Source organism: Hyla sarda, chromosome 12, assembly GCF_029499605.1.
Source record: "Hyla sarda isolate aHylSar1 chromosome 12, aHylSar1.hap1, whole genome shotgun sequence".
Classification (NCBI taxonomy): domain Eukaryota; kingdom Metazoa; phylum Chordata; class Amphibia; order Anura; family Hylidae; genus Hyla; species Hyla sarda.
In genome coordinates, this window is record NC_079200.1 from 40,925,829 (window position 1) to 40,950,282 (window position 24,454).

General features: G+C 45.7%; 2 protein-coding genes across 2 annotated transcripts in view; one reads left to right on the forward strand and one right to left on the reverse strand.

Moving 5' to 3' along the window:
• Nucleotides 1-469: 469 nt before the first annotated feature.
• On the forward strand, nt 470-14,870 carry HIGD1B (HIG1 hypoxia inducible domain family member 1B). The gene is made up of 4 exons (XM_056548415.1): nt 470-627; nt 1,012-1,161; nt 3,859-3,993; nt 13,795-14,870. The coding sequence occupies exons 2-4, from the start codon at nt 1,065-1,067 to the stop codon at nt 13,875-13,877; spliced, it is 315 nt and encodes a 104-aa protein (XP_056404390.1). The 5' UTR covers nt 470-627; nt 1,012-1,064; the 3' UTR covers nt 13,878-14,870.
• Nucleotides 14,871-15,695: 825 nt separating this feature from the next.
• The window catches only part of EFTUD2 (elongation factor Tu GTP binding domain containing 2), a 51,441-nt gene continuing 42,682 nt past the window's right edge, over nt 15,696-24,454 (reverse strand). The window contains exons 25-28 of the mRNA XM_056547858.1: nt 19,808-19,902; nt 19,562-19,715; nt 19,359-19,466; nt 15,696-15,972 (exon numbers count right to left, since the gene is read on the reverse strand). Of these exons, the coding sequence (XP_056403833.1) occupies nt 15,877-15,972; nt 19,359-19,466; nt 19,562-19,715; nt 19,808-19,902 (453 nt within the window). The 3' untranslated portion in view covers nt 15,696-15,876. The remainder of the gene's footprint in view (nt 15,973-19,358; nt 19,467-19,561; nt 19,716-19,807; nt 19,903-24,454) is intronic.

A 24,454-nucleotide genomic window follows, 5' to 3' on the forward strand; every position in this document is an offset into this window, starting at 1 on the left:
TCCCCACTGGAAAGCCGTAGTTGGTTAAAACATAGAAAACATAGACAGTGTTGGCAGTGACACTAGACCACCAAGAGATCATACATATATCACCTACACACAGAGAAGCGGCGCTGAATCCATAAATCCATACCACATTATTTCATGAAAAAAATATTAAATTTATTGATACATTCAAAATTACAACAGTTTAATTCATATTATATAAAGTACATAAAAATGGAGGACGTACAAAAGACACTGGGCTCCGCAAATTCAAGAGCCATTTTGGGATAGAAGTGTGATCTATAAAATTCTAATAGGAATGTTTCGAGCAAAGAAGCATGCACTTGTGTGAGGTGTTGGGATTAAGTAAGCAACACATCTTTAACCACTCGGTGGTAGGTTCTAGAAGATGCCAGTGGGTTAAGACAAGAGGTGTTTGCCAAATTCAACATTTATCATTCTTTCTTTCATGTGTGAGATAGAGGCACAGCCTGCGACCCTGACTACCCTTCCCAGGCTCTTCATGGAAGGAAGCCCAGTCCCTCTCATACATAAAGCACCTCTGTGAGAACTGAATTCAGTCCTAGCGAGTGACCCAGAAAGAGAACAAGGCTGGAGGCTCTCCACAAGCACGGCTAATAGGTGGGTACATAAAGAATCCCTGTCTTCGTCCGGGGTTATGTAGCTGACTGTTTGAATGGGTATATGTTGGGCATAGCCAATATTTACATGCCAAATACCTGTCTTCATACACCTGTAGCATGCCTACTGATGCTCTAGTATAGTGTTCCCCATATAGGGTTCCCCAACATATGGCTTTCCAGCTGTTGCATAACTACAAACTCCAGGCAGCTGAAGGTGGTCTGGGCATGCTGGGAGTTCGAGTTTTGCACCTATTTGTACCCTCAAAACTGTAAAGTGTACTTTGTTGGTGTTATATTAATATTACTATTATTATAAATAAAATAATTATTGTAGACATGTTGACATTAGTCATATATGTCCATTATTCTCTTAAACCACCAGCCTTGTCCCATTCACAATGTAACCCAGCTGTGCGACTCTGTGAAGTTGGCAAGATGTCCACAGCAGGGGACAACTGGGTGCCTGAGGAACAGGAATCCGTAACCAGCAAGTTGCAACGTAAAATGAAGCAGTCTCCTCTTGTTCCAGTGGGTGAGTAACAGAAGAAAACACACAAGTTGTATGTAACAGATATTATAGTATAAGGCTCAGGAGACGAGTTAGAATACTACAAGTCTCAAAATATTCTTTCCTAAGGTCGGGGTATTTTAAGATTTGAACAATATCAGAAGGTTTTGGAAAGGGTTATAGCTATAAAACTTTGGAGGAAAGAGAAGATAATCTACTGACTTGTAACTGCAGTTGAGGGAACAATGGGTGGCATTCAACTACAGCAAATGGAGATGAGACACTGTACTGTTATTGTAATAGGAAACAAGCAGATAAAAGTGATGACCGTGAGAAAGTTCTCAAACTTGGTGCAAACAAAAAGGTAGATCTGATTGGTTACTATGGACAACTCCTCTACTTTTATCTTTTCCCATTGTGTTATGCCTGCTGCAGGGTATTTGGTGCTTGTATAAAAATGGATATGGTGCTGGGGCCTTTAAAAAATAAACCCCATACTTACCTAGCCATGGTCCCCCGCAGCTTCCGTTCATCTCTGTCCAGTGCCCTGATCTCCTGCCTTTTAAGATGAGCGCTGTGTGTGTGCAGGACCTGATGTCAGAGGTCAGTCTGAAAAAGGCTTTGGCCAAAACGCGTTATATTTGTACTTGCACTGTGTTTAATAAACACACAACACTTGGCAGAAGAATACAGTGTGTAAAAGTAGAGACAAAAAAGAGACAACCGGGAGGCAGCGCCTCGTGTATTACCCTTGGCAGGTGAGGAATCCACTACACTTACTGGGTGAATAAACCCAGGATTTTAGTGAAGATGGCCGCTCACCTTATAAATGAAGAAATTGCGCATATCACCCCTCATCCGGGGTATCAAGAGATAGGGATCAGCTGCCAAGCCTGATGGTCACAGGAGGACGAGTATCTTCCTGTAGAAACTGAAGCAATTTTCGTAGAAAAGGACCACTATAATCCAGGCTCTGCTTAATCCAAAGATGCAAGGATGCAGGGAGGTATTGTAAAACCAGAAGCTTTTATTTGTATTACAGCATACAAGTTAACAGAATCATCACGCGTTTCGGGGTCTATTGCCCCTTCCTCAGATGATCTGAAGGACTACTGACACCAGCAGACCTTATATAGAGACATAATGGAGGTGATACAGGTCAAAGGGGTGGGCTGAATGTGATGTCACATCCAGTTCACATCCACATCCTGTAGAGTTGTAAGATCGGAGATACAATGTGTCCGTCCCTCTCGCTCTCCTGACAGCTCTCCGGCGCAGGCCGCGCCTCCGGCAATACGATTGGCTGCCTCTGTGTCCACAGAGCTGTCAGCCTAGCAACGCTTCCATAGAGACGCTTGTCGGTGAAACGCTGGCGCGCGCTGCGATCGAACAACCTGTCAGCGCTCTGTGTACATCGGGTTTTTTATGTTTACAACTGGCCCCACATGTTACACTGTTTACTATCATGACGGCTCCCTTAATGGAGCCTCGCTCTGATGTAACACTACCGGGACACATTTCCTACTGAAGTGGTGATAGATATAAGCTATGCTTATACTTTTCTGTATTTTTCCCTGTTAATATAAGGCTCTATTCTGCATGAATATAGCGATACTATTTGGGTATATAAAGTGTATTTCTTTTTGTATTTTTTACAATGAACTGGATGTGACATCACATTCAGCCCACCCCTTTGACCTGTATCACCTCCATTATGTCTCTATATAAGGTCTGCTGGTGTCAGTAGTCCTTCAGATCATCTGAGGAAGGGGCAATAGACCCCGAAACGCGTCATGATTCTGTTAACTTGTATGCTGTAATACAAATAAAAGCTTCTGGTTTTACAATACCTCCTTGCATCCTTGGATTAAGCAGCGCCTGGATTATAGTGGTCCTTTTCTACGAAAATTGCTTCAGAATACAGTGTGTGGCGGGGTTTCTTCTCTACTATGTGCAGGACCTGCTGGCTCAGCCAATTGCTAACCAAGATGGGACACTGATGGGACTGACGATCATTTCCAGAGCCTTCCCGCTGCCCTATTAATAGTGCAAACAATTGTTGTTAAATTCATTGTTATTCTCTTTTTGGGGTTCTTTGAATCCCTTAGCCGTGCATTGCCCTACCCATGGTCTGCAATAGGTATATCAATGAATGAGTTTTCATAAAATAAATGAATTACTTAAATTGAGCATGGTGGTGGAATCTGCCAATTTGGTGGCAACCAGACATCTGCTGTTGGGGTAAAGAAAGACCTGGTATGTTGGATTTTGCCATTCATACTCTTCTGATCGAAATATGCATGTCCAGGGGAAAGTCATAAGAGAAATAGCTGTAAGACAGCTAAATAATGTTCATAACCTTAGGCTATGCCAATGTATAGTCATTGGCTATAATGCAAAAAAGAAATATACTGTAATATACTTTTTGCCATGGTCCACAGTATAGAAAACCAAACCGTGGTCTGCATTTTCTTATGCAGTAGAAAAAAAATCACTTCAAAAAGCCATTGGAAACTCTTTTGGCCACCATTGTGCCACTGAGTGTCTATGGCTCCAAGTGCATAAGCCAAATGTGTTCACCACTTAGGTAACAGTTCAGAACCGCCTGTTAGAAGGGTGTCATGAAGTGACTGGTAGTCCATCTATTTATGGGACCGATGTAAGATTTTTCTGCCTAAACCTGACGCTTTCACAGTCCTGTTCAATATTTTTTCTTTCTAGGTTTAGCAGGATTTGCTGTGATTGTCGTCTATGGACTCTACAGACTTAAACAACGAGGCAATGTGAAAATGTCTGTTCATCTGATTCATACAAGGGTAGCTGCACAGGCCTGTGTTGTGGGGGCCACCGCTTTGGGTAAGTCTTCTATGGCACATTGATCATTGGCCATTCCAATATCATTACATCATATTGGCCTGCGCAAGCCACTGTGTTTGACTATAATACTATGCTTTTCAATAGTGCTATATGCTGTTACTAGTATTATAAGGTATTTTATACATGCATATCAGAAAAACTTTAAAACTACCTTCCTAAGCCCGTAGGTCCAACTCGTGCTTCCAAAGCAGCTCTGACCCATTGAGGCTTGGAGTCCACAAAATCTCTGAATGCTCGTGTCCTTTGTAGGTGCTTTGAGTGTTGGGCCGAGTTCCAGTTTCACAGCAAGCTGAGTAGCAATGTGTTCTGGCATCTTTCATTCAGCAATTAATGCTACAGTAGCTCTCCTGTGGGATTGGATCAGACTTTGGACAGAGCCTTGTTCGCTCATGATTTTGAGGCTGGTTCACAGTTTTTTTTCCTTCCATGTATCCCTTTTAAAAGGTACTAACCACTACATGCAAAGAGATACGGAAAGTCCAGCTCACCAGTGCTCGGATTCCCACCTAGACTCAGTGTGTCCAATATAGAAAGAAGAAACGATAATCCAGCACTTGGAAAAAATTGCAGCTTTATTTTCAAATCCTCTAAAACAGCGTGGAGCTGATACACTTCACAACACCTGAAAGATCTTGACGCGTTTCGAGCGCATGCGCTCGAAACGCGTCAAGATCTTTCAGGTGTTGTGAAGTGTATCAGCTCCACGCTGTTTTAGAGGATTTGAAAATAAAGCAGCAATTTTCCCAAGTGCTGGATTATCGTTTCTTCTTACTAACCACTACATACCAGAAACGCTGCACAAGGCCTGCCGTTTTGGGGATGTTCAGACCCGGTTATCTACCAATGACAATTTGGCCCTTGTCAGTCACTCAGATCCTTACATTTGCCCATTTTTTCGGTTTCCAACGCATCAACTTTAAGAACTGATGGATCACTAGAAGTTTAATATATTCCATCCCTTTACAGGCCCCATTGTCAACAGATAATCCATGTTATTAACTTAAAGTTTCAATAGTTTTAAAGTTCTGGCTGATCCGTGTTCTTCTGAATCTTGGAAAGGGCTATACCATGATTTCAGTAACATGATGCCAGCTCGAATTGGGCTCACACTTTTTATGAAAGACAAAATAGGACAGGAGCGCTTCCATATGTGGGATCACCAGGTGGATGATAATGGGGAAGGTGGATATTAAGCTCACCTTGTATAGTTGTGCAATACGCGAGGCACAACGCTCAGAGAGTCTAACAGAGATCACACCGAAAGTGCTGCACGGCTGCTGCGGACTTCCCACACCGGGATGTCGTGCAATGGATACTGGAACGAGCACAATGGAAGATTTGGAAGGTATTCCGCGCTGCCAATCTCTCAGAGGTAATGTCAGGGCCAATATTTAACAAAATATAACTTTATTGTAGCATACAACGCATTTCAGAGCCGGGATGGAGCCATCCCAGCTCTGAAACGCGTTGTATGCTACAATAAAGTTATCTTTTGTTAAATATTGGCCCTGACTTTACCTCTGAGAGATTGGCAGCACGGGATACCTTCCAAATCTTCCATTGTGCTCGTTCCAAAAGTCACCATGAAGACTTCTACAATGACATGTATAGTGCAGGTAACAGAGTATGTACTTAGTGGCATTTGTGTGCCTCTCTTTCTATCATTAATTCAAACCTATCAGGGCATGCTGGGTGTTATAATTTTACAACAGGTTGGATATCACTGTATAAAAGGTATTAAAGAGCTTGGTCCACTAATAGATAGGAAATGTGTGATGGCTGGATCCGACTGCTGCAATATCAAGAATGGAGGTCTCTGCATGCAACTAGGCACACTATATTGTGCATTCATCAGATAATGAGATACGGTAGCTGGCACTCACTATATTTCTTCAGATTCTTATTTTATTCACAATGTATACTCACATATTACAAAAGGGGTAGACGCAAACAGGGGGGTACCACAAGGCTAAAACAGCTGTTTCGCACCTTTTAGTGCATCATCTGGCCTGACACTATATTGTGCCATATGGGAATACTCTCCAATGGGGCAATAGAGAATGCCACAATTCATACAGAATTAGGAAGAAAACTAGACTGTAAGTCTCCATATGAGATATAAAGAGGTACAATAGGGCTCCATGGATTGCTGCGTTTGCCATTTTATTCTCCATTACAGTTTTGTTATGCCTATGTCTAAATACGTGAGACTTTTTCGTGACTTTTGCTTTAGAGGATTTTTCGAACATGAAGCATTCTAGTCTATTTTAGACTGAAAAATGCATTGGTGCTGAATTTATCAAAAGCGACCTTTCATCGACAAGACGCATTGGCTGAAAGTACACTGAAATGTCAGACCATGCTGGAGCAGGTTTAAATACAGTCTAAACCGTAGATCCCGAAGTCCGTGCGCAGAAGAGCCGTGCGCCTTTTGATAAATTAGGCGCACAATAGACCGGCCTAACCCTCTGTGGTTTGGTCCATATTGATGCGGGACATAGACAACTTTGATAAATCTCCCCCATAGACTTCTTAGAGGGTTGGGAAAGGGGTACCATCACTACTCCTATACCAAATCCTATAGATCCTCAAGAGGATCATTGAGTATAAAACCCTTATGCTATCACGTCCCTTATAAAATTATTCTTTATTCATAATTCTTTTAGAAATGTATATTTTCCCTATACAAATGCTTTAAATATACAGGACTAAGTGTAGGGGAAATCCTTTTCTCAATCAGAGATATTAACCCCTTAAGGACACATGACGTACTGGAACGTTATGTGTCCGCTCCCAATCTATAACGCGGGGCCACGGCGGGTCGGGTTAATAGCGCGCGGCATTGATCGCGGTGCCGCACGCTATTAACCCTTTAGACGCGGCATTCAAAGTTGAACGCCGCGTCTAAAGTGAAAGTGTGCCGGTTAGCTAAGTGGGCTGTTCGGGATAGCCGCGACGAAATCCGCGGTATCCCGAACAGTTTACAGGACAGCGGGAGGGCCCCTACCTGCCTCCTCGCTGTCCGATCGCCGAATGACTGCTCAGTGCCTGAGATCCAGGCATGAGCAATCAAGTGGCAGAATCATCGATCACTGGATTCCTATGAGAAATCACTGATCAATGTGAAAGATCAGTGTGTGCAGTGTTATAGGTCCCTATGGGGGCTATAACACTGCAAAAAAAAAAAAGTAAAAAAAAAAAGTGAATAAAGGTCATTAAAAGTTTGAATCACCCCCCTTCCCCCCCCCCCAAAAAAAAAGTGTAAATAAAAATAAACATATATGGTATCGCCGCGTGCGGAAATGTCCGAATTATAAAAATATATCGTTAATTAAACCGCACGGTCAATGGCGTGCGCGCAAAAAAATTCCAAAGTCCAAAATAGTGCATCAATAAGTCCTATCAATGCAAAAATGGTACCGTTAAAAACTTCAGATCACGACGCAAAAAATGAGCCCCCATACCGCCCCATACACGGAAAAATAAAAAACTTATAGGGTCAAAAATGACAATTTTAAACGTATTAATTTTCCTTCATGAAGTTATGATTTTTTCCAGAAGTACGACAAAATCAAACCTACATAAGTAGGGTATCATTTTAATCGTATGGACATACAGAATAATGATAAGGTGTCATTTTTACCGAAAAATGTACTGTGTAGAAACGGAAGCCCCCAAAAGTTACAAAATTGCATTTTTAATCAATTTTGTCTCACAATGATTTTTTTTTCCGTTTCACCGTAGATTTTTGGGCAAAATTACTGATGTCATTATAAAGTAGAATTGGTGGCGCAAAAAATAAGCCATCATATGGATTTTTAGGTTCAAAATTGAAAGAGTTATGATTTTTTTAAAGGCAAGGAGCAAAAAACGAAAATGCAAAAACGGAAAAAACCCCGGTTCTTAAGGGGTTAATATAAATGCAGTACGCTCTAAATAAAGACCTTAGGACCTGCTTTACAAACATATACCATTAGCTTTCCCTTTGAGGGGTTATTGTATAATGGGTCTATACCCCATGATCCTCTTGTATACAAGTACACTAGATACCTCCACTCAAGTCAGAGTGGCAAGAAGCTATGAACAGCAGTAAACCAATGTACACAGGGGCATAACAAGAGCCCCACAGTAAAAACTTGGAAAGGGGTCCAATCCAACGACCACCACCAGCAATGAGAACTGTACAGGGATGTGATTATCAAGACCATTGCTTCTGCTTCAAGCCTTCTTCTTCCTGCATTGTCTATTCTACTGTCTCTGCCATCCCTCTCACGTCAGCTATTTCTAGAACTCCTTTTACAATGGAGACGATCCCCCCCCCCTCAGATATTGGCATTGTACCCCTAATGCGTGCTACCCTCATAGGTATACTGATGACAGGAAACAAGACTCGGCTGCAAATGGTTTGTTGGCTTTAAAGCAACCATATCTTACTGTTATTATTATGTGTAAGGCTTTGTAAAATAGAATTCTCTGTCTGCACCAGTCTTGACCCTGCAGCTAAATGTCTGTATATATATGGGACTATTCAGCACGCTTCAGAACATTGACAGCCCAATAGTTAATTTTCAGAAAATGTAGAAAGCATGATCCCAGGATGAGGGTAAATTCCAGAATATGCATCGAGGGATTATATCGCCTGGAGCAAGGACACAGAAGGAGCATGTGTCATCAGAGAGTCTGGGGAAACAAGATCATTACACGGCATCATGTGACATACAGATACACAGCATACACCACACCGAGGAAGTGTATACTGTTATATCTTATTAAATGGGCACGCTCAGTAAAACCAATTTTTGCTATTGCACTCCTTATGGAAGATTAAAAAAAATCTTTCTAATGCACTTTGTTTAAAAAAAAAAAAAAAAAAAATGAAGTTTTCGATGTTTTATTTATGTTTCAAAAAAGCTGCCACTAGGTGTCTACTTACTTGTCCAGAGCACATTTCCCCCTATTTCTTGCACAGACTTTGGAATCCTGCTGGCCTGGCAGAAGTCCAAAATCAGGAAATGCTGAGGGTGGGTGTGTGCAGCCTTATCCAATCATGGCTCATCTCACACTGAACTGCTCTGGGCTGTGTGTAGCAGAGTGAGGGAGGAAGTTCTCCCCTGTATGGCTTCAGATGATTTCACGCCTGCTGGGGAACGCCCCTTCCCAGTCTGTGAATCTGAGACTGAGCAGAAAATACAGAGCAATATGGTTATTTGCATCTGGCCATTTAATACAGATCCACAGGATATGCCTCGAATGTCTGAAAAATTAGGGGGCCAGAGGTGGAAGACCCACGTCTGTCTCAAAAATGAGGTGGTCAGGAAGCTAAACACAGAGGAGGCCCCTGGTTTAGACAGTTTGAGTAACTCTCATTGGAGTTGCATAAAATGTTTGCCTAAAGTGTACCCAAACTTTGCCGGGACCTCCACTGATCGCTAGAACAAAAAGGACAAGAAGCGCTTACCTGAGAGCTGCAACCCTTAGTCTTTGCTTGGCTTTCCTCAGACTTTCATTCAGCAGTGCATAAACAAAGGAACACAGCACTCAAGGAAGTCAAGGGGGTCAAAGTAGTGGGACCTCTACAGATCACAACTTGTCAGGTGTCTCAACGTTTAGCTACAATTTAAGGTTAAAGGGGTACTCCACTGGCCAGCGATCGGAAGTAAATGTTCCAAACGCTGTTTTTGCGCTGTGGGGGTCACCCACGCCAATTGTGACATCATGACCATGCCCCCTCAATGCAAGTCAATTGGAGGGGGTGTGACGGCTGTGACCATGACGTCACAAGGGGTGTGGCAGACCGCCCGCAGTGCGAAAACAGCGTTCAGAACATTTACTTCCGAACGCTGCCCAGTGGAGTACCCCTTTAACCTCTACTAAAGATATGTAAAACAGCCCATTTGACTGTTTCAAGCCTCCCAAACACTACTAGCAACAGCAACAAGGTCAGAGGGACTTTGATCCTGAGAAAAATACTGGCCTCACTGCTGGAAGAGGCACATCTATCGGACATTTATGTCATATTCTGTGGATATGCCATAAATACCCAGACAGAAATACCATTTGAGGCTTTAGAATTACTGAGATAGTTTATTTGGGTGGCTATAATGACCATCCGTTCAGGTCATTTGCAACAAGCCATATATATGCAAACATCCGCCTGTGGTTAAGCTTATTTAGGCTGGATGTCCACGATATGGAAAAATGCCACAGCTGTTTTTGAGCTGAAGCCAGACGTGTATTGAAATCAAATGGGAAATATAGGAAGGACTTCTTTCTGCTGGATCCACTTTTGACTTTGGCTTAATAACTGCAGTGATGGTAGTTTTCCAAAAGACTACCAAGTGGAAATGGAGCCTTAGGGTAGGAACATTTGATGCCGACTTACTGTAGCCTAAAATGTGGCAAAGGCTCAAGTGGATTCAGCTTGGTAAAGTATAGCTCAGTCCTTGATATTTCCCATAGCAGATGGATCCACTTTTGCCTTTGGCACATTTTCTGCTGCAGAAAATCTGCAGCGTATGTTCCTACCCAAAAAGTGCTTCTCTTCATTAAACAACCCCTACTTGTTCATTCTGTGCCTTGAAGTCTTTCAGCAACTGGTCAAAACTTCCCATGTCGTCACTATAACGGAAATTTAAAGGGGTACTCCGCCCCTAGACATCTTATCCCCTATCCAAAAGGATAGGGAATAAGATGTCTGATCACGGGGGTCCCGTCTCTGGGGACCCCCGCGATCTCAGCTGCAGCCCCACAGACATCCGGTACTTTGCTCCGTGCCGAATGGCTGACGATGCGGAGGCTCGTGACTTCACGGTCACGCCCCGTTCGTGACATCACGGCAACACCCCCTCAATGCAAGTCTATGGGAGGGGGTGTGACGGGCATCACACCCCCTCCCATAGACTTGCATTGAGGGGGTGTGGCCGTGACATCACGAGTGGGGCGTGAGTGTGACTCACGAGCCGCCAGCGCTGCACCCGACGCTTGAAACAAACGGCAGGTGCAGCAGGGAGAGTGCGGGGGTCCCCAGCGACAGGACCCCCACGATCAGACATCTTATCCCTTATCCTTTGGATAGGGCAGTGGTCTTCAACCTGCGGACCTCCAGATGTTGCAAAACTACAACTCCCAGCATGCCCGGACAGCCGTTGGCTGTCCGGGCATGCTGGGAGTTGTAGTTTTGCAACATCTGGAGGTCCGCAGGTTGAAGACCACTGGAATAGGTCATAAGATGTCAAGGGGCGGAGTACCCCTTTAAGCTTTACACAGTGCACATTCACAATTAGTAGTCTGTGGATGCTCTTTGTAGCCACCATTCTCCACTCCTGCCAGAAGATGAGGATTCTGTTCTATTAAAGGGAAGGTGGGCCATCAGAATTCCATCTGATCAGATGTTGATGGGGCTGTGGTCATTCATGTAGGCCATGCAGCCTCCTAATGTTTACCTCGACTTGTACTTGCAGTATTATTAGTAGCAGCAGAAGGTGCAGCACTGTCTTATCGAGGTGAATGGGACTACATTGCAGGACCTTTCACCACAACCACAAATAATATGTGATTGCCAGTATGAGCCGAGAAGAACATTAAAGAGGTTCTAGCCCTTGCACAAATGCCACAGCCCATTCAGACTGCTTATTGGGAAGGGTGAGGGCCGTCAGACCCCCAATGATCTGATAGACAAGGACACTAAATGTTCAAGGCTGGTAAACTTAGAAATCTCTAATACTGCAGGTGGGGGCTGGGTGAGGTACTGATGACCTATGCTGGAGATCACACATCATATTTTACATTTTGTATTAGCAGCCCAAAGACAAAAATGGCGCTATTTACACAAAAATAATTGCAAAATAATGAATGTCTTTGGACTGAAACACGTGATAGGGTGGCAGTAGAGCTGGGTGGTATGACCAAAAACGTGTATCATGGTATTTTTGTAACTTATGGCGGTTCCACAGTATTTCTTTCACCCCCACCCCCCCATCATGTGACCTGCCAGCGCCGTTCTGCTCCCCCTAAATCATGTTACCCGCCAGCACTGTTCTGCTCCCCCCCAATAAATTATCAGCCCAGCGGGGTACTACTCACATGTCACCCGCAAGCACTGCCCTCCTCCTGTTTATTGCGGGCCACCGGCGCTGGAACTTTATACTGTACGCCAGTGGTCTCCAACCTGCGGACCTTCAGATGTTGCAAAACTACAACTCCCAGCATGCCCGGACAGCCAACGGCTGTCTGGGCATGCTGGGAGTTGTAGTTTAGCAACAGCTGGAGGTCCGCAGGTTGGAGACCACTGCTGTACGCTGTATCCCTATGCCTGGGCTGCAATAGATAAACAAAATAAACTTTAACTTACCTACGTCGGCCTCACGCTGTTCCTGGGGACAGGAACGTCGGACAGCCGTCAGCAGCGATGTTCGGCCCCGGCCAGTGATAGACTGAGCCCACTGTCATGTAAGAAGCCGCTTCTTACATGACAGTGGGCTCAGCCTATCACCAGGCAATTAGCAAGATACCCCCAATAAAGGAGTGGTTCTGCAGGTGGTGACCACAGACCACTTCTCAGTTCCTATGCTTCCTGGCTTATGTTTTGGTCACTTTTGAATGCTGGCGGTGCTTTTACTCTAGTGGTGGCATGAAACGGAGTCTACAACCCACACAAGTGGCTCAGGTAGTGCAGCTCATCCAGGATGGCACATCAATACGAGCTGTGGCAAGAAGGTTTGCTGTGTCTGTCAGCGTAGCGTCCAGAGCATGGAGGCGCTACCAGGAGACAGGCCAGTACATCAGGAGATGTGGAGGAGGCCAAAGGAGGGCAAGAACCCAGCAGCAGGACCGCTACCTCCGCCTTTGTGCAAGGAGGAGCAGGAAGAGCACTGCCAGAGCCCTGCAAAATGACCTCCAGTAGGCCACAAATGTGCATGTGTCCACTCAAACGGTCAGAAACAGACTCCATGAGGGTGGTATGAGGGCCCAACATCCACAGGTGGGGGTTGTGCTTACAGCCCAACACCGTGCAGGACGCTTGGCATTTGCCAGAGAACACAAAGATTGGCAAATTAGCCACTGGCACCCTGTGCTCTTCACAGATGAAAGCAAGTTCACACTGAGCACATGTGACTGGAGTCTGGAGATGCCGTGGAGAACGTTCTGCTGCCTGCAAAATCCTCCAGCATGACCAGTTTGGCGGTGGGTCAGTAATGGTGTGGGGGTGGCATTTCTTTGGGGGGCCGTACAGCCCTCCATGAGCTTGCCAGAGGTAGCCTGACTGCCATTAGGTACCGAGATGAGATCCTCAGACCTCTTGTGAGACCATATGCTGGTGCGGCGGCCCTGGGTTCCTCCTAATGCAAGACAATGCTAGACCTCATGTGGCTGGAGTATGTCCAGGTAGGGAGGTCATACGGGCACGTGGAGGCCACACACACTACTGAACCTCATTGTGACTTGTTTTAAGGACATTACATAAAGTTGGATCAGCCTGTAGTGCGGTTTTCCACTTTGATTCTGAGTGTGACTCCATATCCAGACCTCCATGGGTTGATAAATTTGATTTCCATTGATAATTTTTGTGTGATTTTGTTGTCAGCACATTCAACTATGTAAAGATGAAAGTATTTCATACGATTAGTTCATTCATTCAGATCTAGGATGCGTTATCTTAGTGTCCTTTTTTTTGAGCAGTGTATTAAATCATTCTACTTTGTATATTTTAATTGTCCAGTCATCAAGTGCAGTGCTAAAACATTTACTATTGCATTTACCATTTCTTCTGTATATCTACAGGAACTACATATGCCATGTACAAGGAATACAGGGAGAGAAAAGCTACAGAGAGAGAAGCTTTAAGGCCTTCTACCAAGGAGTAAAGTAGTTTGCCACAAAACCAACCAGCAAACATGGAGTCTGACAACTAGAGGACAGCTTCTTCTGTTTTCACGTTTTAATTTAGCTTTATAATTCACCTACCTTAACATCTATAGGTAGATTATAGATTACATTGTCCTCTGATACCTGGTAAATTATAGTTTATCCTTCCTATATACCACATAGCAGTAAGTCAAGACAGAGGACATACAGTTTCTAAACCAACAAAATCCTAATATCTAAGCTGTATGGTAGAAACAATGTAGGGAATTTACCATTCCATGCACCAGTCAAGAGTGGTAAAAGTGTCCAATTTTTCCCCTTAAAGGGGTACTCCGCTGTTAGGCATCTTATCCCCAATCCAAAGTATCCTCTGGGGACCTCCCTGATTCCCCCCCTACAGCAGCCCGGAGCTAAGTTTTCTCTGAGTCCTATGACGGGCGGTGCAGGGGACAGGGCATCGTGACGTCACGGTCCGCCTCCTCGTGACATCATGCCCCGCCCCCTCAATACAAGTCTATGGGAGGGGGCATGATGCCCCTTCCATAGACTTGCATTGAGGGGGCGGCTGTGACGTCATGAGGGGGTGGGGCCGTGGTATCATGAGGGGGCGGGGCCATGATGTCGCGATGCCCTGTCCCCTGCACCGCCCGTCATAGGACTCTGAGAAAACTTAGCTCCGGGCTGCTGAGGTACCGGGCTGCTGCAGGGGGGATTGCCCCCCCCCCCCCCCCCCCGCGATCAGGCATCTTATCCCCTATCCTATGAATAGGGGATAAGATGTCTAACAGCAGAGTACCCCTTTAAAAGATCCAACTTAAAAGATATCGGGCAAACTCCCACTTTTGTTCAAATTGCACTGGTGTAGTGAAGTAGAAATTCCCCACATAATGTATTTACTCTCCTTCATATCCCAGTTTATCTGGGTCTGTTTTAAAACTTTTGTAGAATTTGATGACATAATGACATAAATAAAATATATATAAAAAAGTGAACTTGTAATTGCTAATTTCTGCTATGACAAGTTTAAATAGCCATCTACACATTATACTCAAACATATACATGTGCTGTTTTTTGTTCATTGTTTGCTCCCACATCAAACTGTATCAGGTACTTGTTTCTACAGTGAGAGATAGCGCTGTATTAAAACTTGTTTTTTATGTAGCATTAATCACAAAAATAGAGGCCAGTTGTCCCATCAGTTTATGGAGCAGCATTTCAAGTCCTCGGCCAGTGTTCCCTTAATTTATTCTCTTTGAACATTCACAAGAATGAAAGTCAATTGTTTCCCTAAAGTACATGGGGCAGCATTATGCATCCTTGACCGCCACTTTATTCACCGCCTATGGGACTTGGGAACATCGGTAAGTTTAGTGCTTGGTTATGTCAGGAATTCCATAGAGACTAAAACACAGTGTTCTTGTGGGGACAACAACTGACCACTGTTCTTGTGATCAGTGGTGATCCCCATCATCAGCCAGCTAGTTATCCTCTAAATAGAAGAAACCCCTTTAAAAGGGGTACTCCACTTCCCCAGCATTCGGAGCATTTAGTTCAGAACGCTGGGTGTGGGCTGCGGGGTTGTGACGTCAAGGCTACGCCCCCTCAATGCAAGTCTATGGGAGGGGGCGTACGCCCCCTCCCATAGACTTACATTGAGGGGGCGTTGCCGTGATATCACGACCCCGTAAGCCAGCTTTCGGAACTAAATGTTCTGAACACTGGGGTAGTGGAGTACCCCTTTAAGGCCAAAATGGCTTGGAACTCTTTCTTTAGCTCTGACACTACATAGGAAAGAAGGGCAAACAGAAAATAAAAGTAGATGAAAAAGTTTATTAAAAAATAAACATTATGTACACATCACAAGACCAACTCTTTATGGGTAAAGAGTCAAATATTCCTATCTATGTCAAAGGGCTCAAGGTGTTTGGAACTGTTGGTGATAATGAAGGGCCCAAAAACAAATGGTAGAACTGTGAGACACTGGCCTCCAATTGTATTTACATTGGGTAGTTCAGTACCACATCCTGTTTGGCCAACTCCAACAACATAGGGTCATCGAAAAACTTGCTGATGCTTACGTCTTCGCTTAGACCCTGCAACAAAGAGAAGGTGAAAATGCAGTTAAAAGTTTAGATTTTTTCTTGCCCATTTCACGCACACTCACCGCACAGCACAGCTACATCCACGTGCATTAAGGGGGTACTCTGCCCCTAGACATCTTATCCCCTATCCAAAGGATAGGGGATAAGATGTCTGATCGTGGGGGTCCTGCCGCTGGGACCCCCACGATCTCTGTGCAGCACCTGGCGTTTGTTTAGAACACTGGGCGCTGGCAGCGGGGGTTGTGACGCCATGACCACGCCCTTGTGATGTCATGCCACGCCCCCCTCAATGCAAGTCTATCAAAGGGGGCGTGGTGATCGCCACGCACCCTCCCTTAGACTTTTATTGAGGGGGCGTGGCAGTGATGTTACAATGCCACGCCGGCCCCTCCAAGCGTTCGGAACAAAATGTGGGGCAATGGGGTACCCCTTTAATACTGTGACCACGTCATGTGATCATAAGACTGACCCACAGAAAAACCAAGTGCTTCAAGTGTCAGAGGAAGTGTTCAGCCCGGGATCAGTTGACTTCCTGTGATGATGTCACCACCTATCAGATACCTCCTAGCAGCTCATAGACTCCTCCCCTCCTAGCTCTATCTGTATACTGCTGCAATCTCTATCGGGGACATTTATCATTGTTGCTTAGGTAAGCGAGTTCTGTAGTCCTCTTTTTTTCTTGCTTTGGTTTTGCTTATGTGTGACATATTTATCATACCATCACAGGGGGGTTGATAAATTTGGCTTACATAAGCAAAAAACAAATCACTTTTGTATACATTTTTTTAAGCACACATTAAGCACCCAACTTTTTTTTTTCCTTCTTCTCATTTCAGACCCGTGTATCCTGTGGACTACTTCGGATTTGGTGTACGATGACCAGCGTTTTTTTTGTTTAATGTTAATAAAATGGTTAACGAGGGCTTTTGGGGGAGTGTTTTTTTTTTTATTAATTCTTTTTAAACGTGTTGTGTTTTTTTTTTTAAATGTACTTTACAGGCTTAGTAGTGGAAGCTGTCTAATAGATTGAGTCCATTACTCAGCCAGGGCATAATGTTAGCTCCAATTACAGCTAACACTAACCCACAATTATTACCCCGGTACCCACCGCCACAGGGGTGCTGGGAAGAGCCAGTATCAACAGGCCCAGAGCATTAAAAATTGTGCTACTGGGCCTAGGTGGTAATAGGCTGGCGTTATTTAGGCTGGGGAGGGCCAGTAACAATGGTCCTCACCCACCCTGGTAACGTCCGGCTGTTGCTGCTTGATTGGTATCAAGCTGAGAATGAAAATATGGGGAATCCTACACATTTTTGTTTCATAAATTAAATATAAAAAAACAAAACGCATAGTGTTCCCCCTATTTTCAGTATCAGCCAGATACCAACCAAGCAGCAACAGCCTGACGTTACCAGGGTGGGTGAGGACCATTGTTACCGGCCCTCCACAGCCAAAATAACATCAACCTGTTACTTCCTAGGCCCAGGAGCCCCATTTTTGACACTCCGGGAATGATGGTATGGGCTCTTCCCGCCACCCCTGTGGTGGTGGGTACTGGGGTAATAATTGGGGGTTAGCGTTAGCTGTTTTTGGTGCTGACGCTAAGCCGCGGATTAGAGATTGATTCCGTCTATAAAACAGCTTCCACAACTAAGAATGTAAAGTAAATAAACTAAAAAAAAATAACAACACATTTAAAAACTTTTATTCCAAAAAACCCTCCCCACAAGCCCATATTAACCATTTTATTACAAAAAAAAAAAAAGTGGTCATCGACCAAATCCGAAGAAGGCCTCTGCATACACGGATCTGAAATGATAAACAAAAACACGTAAATTGGTTACTACATTTATGGTGCCCTCCCTTATGGAAATAGTCAGAGAGCCTCCAGCTGTTTCTAAACTACAAGCCCATCATTTGTAATTTAACAACAGGGAGCCTCCAGTTTAGCATCAGCTGGAGTCTCGCTGTTTCTAAACTACAACTCCCCTGATGGGAGTTGCAGTTTAGCAACAGCTGGAGGCACTCCAATCCTAAACTACAACTCCTGTGATGGGAGATGTACTTAAGCAACAGCTGGAGGCACCAGCCACCCACTAGCTGCTTCAAGACTACAACTCACAGCAAGCCCTTACAGTAAGGAAATGCTGGGAGTTGTAGTTGCAGCGGTGAGCCCAGCCCGGTGGTAGATGCAGGCCGGACGGCTCCACAGAATGTGTCATTTCATATTTGCAGGTCTGAGCTGTGATTGGCAGAGACCGACCAGCCAATCCCAGCTCAGACCGGGAAATATGAAATTACAGTGTAGTTTCATATTCTGTGGATAACCGAGCTGGCGGCGAGATGTTCGGGCTGGTGGGCGGGCTAGATGTTCACTAATCTTAGCACTTTTAGATGCTGCAATCAACTTTGATTGCGACATCTAAAAAGGGATAATGCCAAACATCCCCTTGATCAGCACAGGACCTGGCACTCAGTCAGGAGCGTGTGCTGTAGCCGGCACGCGCTCCATTCATTTGTGAGGGAATGCCAAAAAGACCTGTGTTCAGCACGTCAGCACCATAGAAATTAATGGAGCACCTGCCGTCTACCAGTAGACGACACACGCTCCTCACAGAGCGCCGGGGTCCCGTCCTGGAGATAGCGGGGGTATTGCAGCTGTAAAACAGCTATTTCTGTGTGTTTCTATGCTATGCTGTTAATTGTTGATCAAAGGCGTTCCAACCAATGGGATCTTGGTCAATTGCAAGGAAGGGCAGTGGTCCTCTGCCTGCCATGGCGATCTGTGGTCTTCACTACAGAGCAAGACAGTATTGGTTGCAACTCAGCTCACTCACCATTCTAACCAAAGATGAATGGACTTCCTCAAGTGGTGCAACGCTGGAGCTTGGACAAAGCGGGCTGCCTCCCGGTATAGAACATAGAACAAAAAGTGGTAGGTCCAGCTTCCAAGCAGAAGTTCTGTTAAAATTCAAGCTTTAATGTTTCCAATTAAAACATGGTATAGGATCCAAGAGATAAAAACATACACGCCGACGCGTTTCAGACTTAATCCAATACATGACAAAGGGCTTGTATTGAGCGTGAAACGCGTCGGCGTGTACGTTTTTATCTCTTGCATCCTATACCATGTTTTAATTGGAAACATTAAAGCTTGAATTTCAACAGAACTTCTGTTTGGAAGCTGGACCTACCACTTTTTGTTCTATGTGCTCTTCAATATTAACCCCTGTTGTCAGACCCTGTACTCATATGTAAATCCAAGTATTTCTAGCAGCATGCAATCACTTACTTTAGCCGAAATACCTTTTTCAAAGTTGTCTTGAAAGGTAAAAACTACATTAAAAAAGGAATGAAATTCTCAGTTTGTTACATACCTTCCTACGTCTTGTTTTGATCATAAATTCTCTGGCAAGGTGAGGTGCTGGTTGAGGTTCCAGTGGTCTTATAATGATGCTTTTATCCAAGGGATCACCTGGCACGATCTGAAAATAATGACGAAAAAACTCAATGGTTGCTTATTAAAAAGAGAAATCAGTTGGCTAATGATAATGCTTGAGACAATACACTTCTACTTTACCTGCCAGTGATGAAAGACAGACAAGGCAAAAGCCTGTCCTTGTGTGTGCGTGCGCAGATCTGTCTCAAAACCAAAGGAGTCTATTGCTGGGATGAAGGCTTTGATGGTATACAGCGGTGAACCGGGAATAGGAGCATCCTGCGTGACATGGCCTCTGCAAGACGGAAGGAAGTTAATGACGGTTTTAAAACAATGACAAGAAATGACATATTAGCCAAATATAAAGAGTTATAAGTTATCCCTTGCCTTCTTCTGGCCAGAACAGTATATACAGCTGACACACAATCTGCAGGGGCTTGCACTTCCACAAAGTAATATGGTTCCATCAGACGTGGAGTGGCCTGTAAGGTGATACAGATAAAATGGCAAAGAATTAAAAGGGTCCAGTAATAGGGTTGAGTATAAACACAACAGCGCTCCAGGGTAGGAATGGGGTAAATAAACTTCTATATCAAACCCAGAGTCTCAAAGAGAGATTGACTCTCTCTGGGATTACAGGGTATAAAACCCCCATATCTGAACCTCCCTATTAGTGTAAACTGTTAAACATCACATTTATTGATGTGCATTAAAACTGGTCCCACAAATAGTTTAAACCACAGGTAACAGTTCAATAGTTTAAACCACAAGACACAGATACTGATGGGTATATTTTCTTGCCACTAGGAGGCGCCGACACTAGGGGGAAAAAAAAAAAAAATGTCCGCTCCTCCCTGGCAGGATATACCCGCCCACTGGAAGTGAGGTAATCAGTTTGGTCACAAAACGCAGTAGGAGAAGCCAACAAAGAAACATGTCCGAAGGACCCTAGAAAAGAATCTCTGATAAAAACCCAATAACCGGAAAAGAGTATCCGGACAAGAAGAAAGAAATGGGTGGGTGCGGTGTCCCCCAATGAAGGCTACGAGAAAGATTTTACGGTGAGTACAAAAAGGTGATTTTTTTATGCTTACCGTAAAATCTCTTTCTCGAAGGATCCATTGGGGGACACAGACCATGCGTGTATGCTGCTGTCACAGGAGGCTTGACACTATGGCAACAAGAGAAGTCGGCTCCTCCCAGCAGGGTGTACCTGAGGTAATCAGTTTTAGTCCCAGAGCAATAGGAGAAGACTGACAGGTCAAGAGAAAATCACAAACTGTCCGATCAATCAGAAGAAAAGGTAACAGAACACACCCTCGGACAGATAACTGAAATAGGAACACCAGAAAAAAGGAGGGGAGCAGTGTCCCCAATGGATTCTTCGAGAAAGATTTTACGGTAAGCATAAAAAAAATCTCCTTTTCTCTATCGGCTCCATTAGGGGACACAGACCATGGGACGTACCAAAGCCGTCCCTTGGGTGGGTAAGGAATCAGACAGGTGGACGGTTGGACCACCGGTGTCTGCAACATCTTACGGCCCAGAGTAGCTTCAACCGAAGCAAAGGCATGAATCTGGTAGCATGAGAAAGTGCACAAAGACAACCACATGGACGCCTTACAGAGCTGCAAGGCCGAAGCCACGTAGCGGAGGGCCCAGGATGCCCCGAAAAACGGGTGGAATGAGCCAAACCCCTGAAGGGTGGGATCTTCCCCTTGCAGCGGTAAGCTCCCAAAAAGAGCAGACCGGAACCACCGAAAAATGGTGGTCGTAGAAGCAGGTTGTCCTATACAACGACCTTCCGGAAAAACAAAAAAGGGGGGGGTCACACTGCCGAAAGGAAAGAGTGACTGAGAGATAAGTCTGAACAGCCCTCACCACAACCAGGTTGTGGAACAAACGCTTCCAGGGATGAGAAGGGGCCGGACAAGAGGACGATGTTCTCATTGAGATGAAAAAGTCACAAAACCATCTCAGGCAAGAAGGACGGACCTGGACGGAAAACAACTTGTCCTGGTATACCACCAGGAAGGGAGAACGGCAGGAGAGAGCTACCAGCTCTGACACCCTCCTAACAGAGGTAAGAGCAATAGGGAACACCACCTTCCGGGGAAGGAGGCGAAAAGAAATGTCCCTGATAGGTTCTCTGCAGGACGCCCCTTTTGACCCTAAGACCAAGTGTAAGTCCCAAGGGAAAAAAGGGAACTGATAAGGAGGGGCAGCTTGTGCCACTCCCTGAACTAGGTTCGACATGATAATTGAACGCCAAAGAACGTTGAAAAAGAATGGAAACGGCCGAAAGCCAACAACGACCGGAGAAAAAAGGCTGAGTTTCACACCAACAGAAATAAGACCGCCAGGTATGGTGGTAAATCTTCGCAGAGGAAGGCTTGTGAGCCCTCAGCATGGTGTGACCCACTTGAGAAGAGAAACCGCGGGTCCTCAGAACCGCTGTCTCAACCGCCACACCGTCAAAAGCAGAGACTGTAAATAGGGGTGACACAGGAGACCTGATATAGGAGGTCTGGACGATAGGAAATGTGCAGAGGTAAGTAGTACAGGAGCCTGACCACAACGATGTACCACGCCCGCCGGTGCCAGTCCGGGCCACGAGAATGGCGGGAACGCCCTCTGCTGTGAGTTTCCTCAGGACCCCGAAAAGAGAGGAAGGGGAGGAAACAGATAAGGTAGGGCAAAGCCCGACCAATAAACAGATAAGGTAGGGCAAAACCCGACCAAGAAAGAGGAACGCTTGGTTGTGGCGGGACGTGCAGAGGTCCACGCCAGGAGCGCCCCAGAGGTTGCAGATCACTGCAAACACCTCCGGATGTAGGGACCACTCGCCTTGGATGGCTGAGGACCGGCTGAGAAAGACCACATCCCAGAAACGCCCAGAATGAAAAGCGCTGAGATGGCCGGAAATCTGAGTTCCGCCCAGAAGGGAATTTCCCAAGAAGCAAGCAAAGAAGGATTGCCCTAGGCCCCAACATGTTGAAGGGGGAAAGGGCTTCTCGAAGGACCAAGGCCCCAGACTGGCCCTTAAAAAACCTCCCTAGCCTGACAGACTGGCAGGGAGAGGCAGGAAGGAGCACCCCCGAAAAAGCAGGGGGGAAACAAAGCCACCTTAGAAGGGACAGACAAGACTGTCGTGTGACAATGGAGACCTGTCCCACCGAAAAAGAATCACCAATTGAAGAGGTCGGTGATTAAACTGGGCAAATGGCACGGCCTTCACAGCCGCCGCTAACCAACCCAGGACATCCATGCAAAAGCAAATGGAAACTGGAGCAGGGTGCCGAAGTCATCGGACTCTTGATAAGAGAGTCAGCCGATTGGTTGGCAAAGTTGAAAGCGGGCAGAGGCAGAGTCAAACTGGAGCCCCTGGAATACGGTTGGACTTGTCCTGAATGACCATCCAACCGAAGAGAGACAAGGTCTGGAGGTTATGACTAAGACTCCCCAGGATCTGGGCCCTGGCTGGAGCTCTGATCAGAAGGTCGTCCAAGTAAGGAATCACGGAAACAACTGTTGTCCGTAAAAGGGGCTATCACAGGCGCCGGGACTTTGTTAAAAGGTCCGCGGAGAAGTGGCCAGACCGAAATGGAGAGCCACATTAGAAAATGACCGTCCGGAACTGCAAAGCGGAGGTACCGCTGATGACGGGAACAATGAGATGTGGAGGCAGGCATCCTTGATGTCCACCGAGGACCGAAAGTTCCCCATGAACCAGGGACGCCAGCACCGAACGGAGAGACTCCATTAGGGATGGGAAGCAGAAGATGCTGGCTGAGATACTCGAGAACCAAGATTGGGCGAATAGAAACGCCTTTCTTGGGGACCACAAAGAGGTTGGAATAAACCTCGAAAACGTTCCCCTGAAGGAACCGGGACAATGAATGTGCGTAGTCCAGGCATCCATGAAGAGCAAGAGGCGACCAACCACCCGAGAAAGGTTGGCGGGTGGGGGCGACCCATCAGATCGAGGAAGGCCTACGGGTGCCTGATGGGGCCGCAAAATGGCCTGAATGGATAGCAGACCTCCGGGAGGGGCAGGTCCGGAAGGAGGAAGCCCTCTTCCCGTGAAGGCGCCCAGCCGGACCCTTTGTTGGTACCCTGTGTGGCACCAAAGGTTCGCAGAACCCGAAGGAGGATTTACGACGGAAAGCGGTTCTGTGAGCCGTATCCAGAGGTAATAAAGAACTCTTTTCCGCCCGACGCCTCACTTCCTGAAGGCTGCGTCCACATTCCAGGCTTTAAGCCACATGGAGGGACGGTGGCTACCAGGTAGCTTGTGGCAAAGGCAGCACAGTGGCTGTGCATGGAACAGAGAAACTCCAGCTGCGGAGCATCGGGAGCTAGATTAAATATATCCTCCAGATCCACAGTTGGAGAGGAGGTCCACCGAGCAAAGAGGTCCTTGGCGAAGGGATACCACGCTTGAACCTTCAAAAAGTACGCTAAAAGCCTCCATTTTGTTGACCAAGTGTGCTGCTGCCATTTTCTTTTGTTTACATGTTTTGTACTTGCCACAGCAGCGTGCACCCGTGTAATGCGTTAGGTGCTAGCTAAATTTTTGTATTTTTTTTGTTTTTGCTGTACATAAGAACAATGACCTGAACATCAGAAGACACAAAACCCCTCTCCCAGAGGCAAAAATAGTTTGACTGGTAGAATCCGGATGACCGGAACGCCCTCCATCTCGGGAGTATATTGACCCCGAAGGAGGAGACAGAAGGTAAGAATGGCCAAAAAAGGAGCAGAACACACTGAAAAAGGGACATCCTGGAAAACCCGAGCGAAAGACATGGGAAGCACCTGGAAGACGTGCGCCGGAAGGGTAAGGAAACCCAATGGCCGCGAAACGCTCCGGGTGACAAACTTGCACGTCAAGACAAGAAGTGCGGTACAGAGAGAACGCCCCACAAATGTAATCACCGAGAAGTATGGGCAGGATCGTTACACATGCCAGACCTCAACCATCACTAAGGCCCAAAAATCAGGAGGGCTGACCTAGCAAAGAAGGCACGCACC

Bases quoted from the DNA above. Each gene is read 5' to 3' on its own strand.
- HIGD1B (XM_056548415.1), top strand. From the start codon at position 1,065: ATGTCCACAGCAGGGGACAACTGGGTGCCTGAGGAACAGGAATCCGTA. The intron at 1,162-3,858 runs GTGAGTAACAGA...TTTTCTTTCTAG, and splicing joins GTCTCCTCTTGTTCCAGTGG to GTTTAGCAGGATTTGCTGTG. The intron at 3,994-13,794 runs GTAAGTCTTCTA...GTATATCTACAG, and splicing joins TGTGGGGGCCACCGCTTTGG to GAACTACATATGCCATGTAC.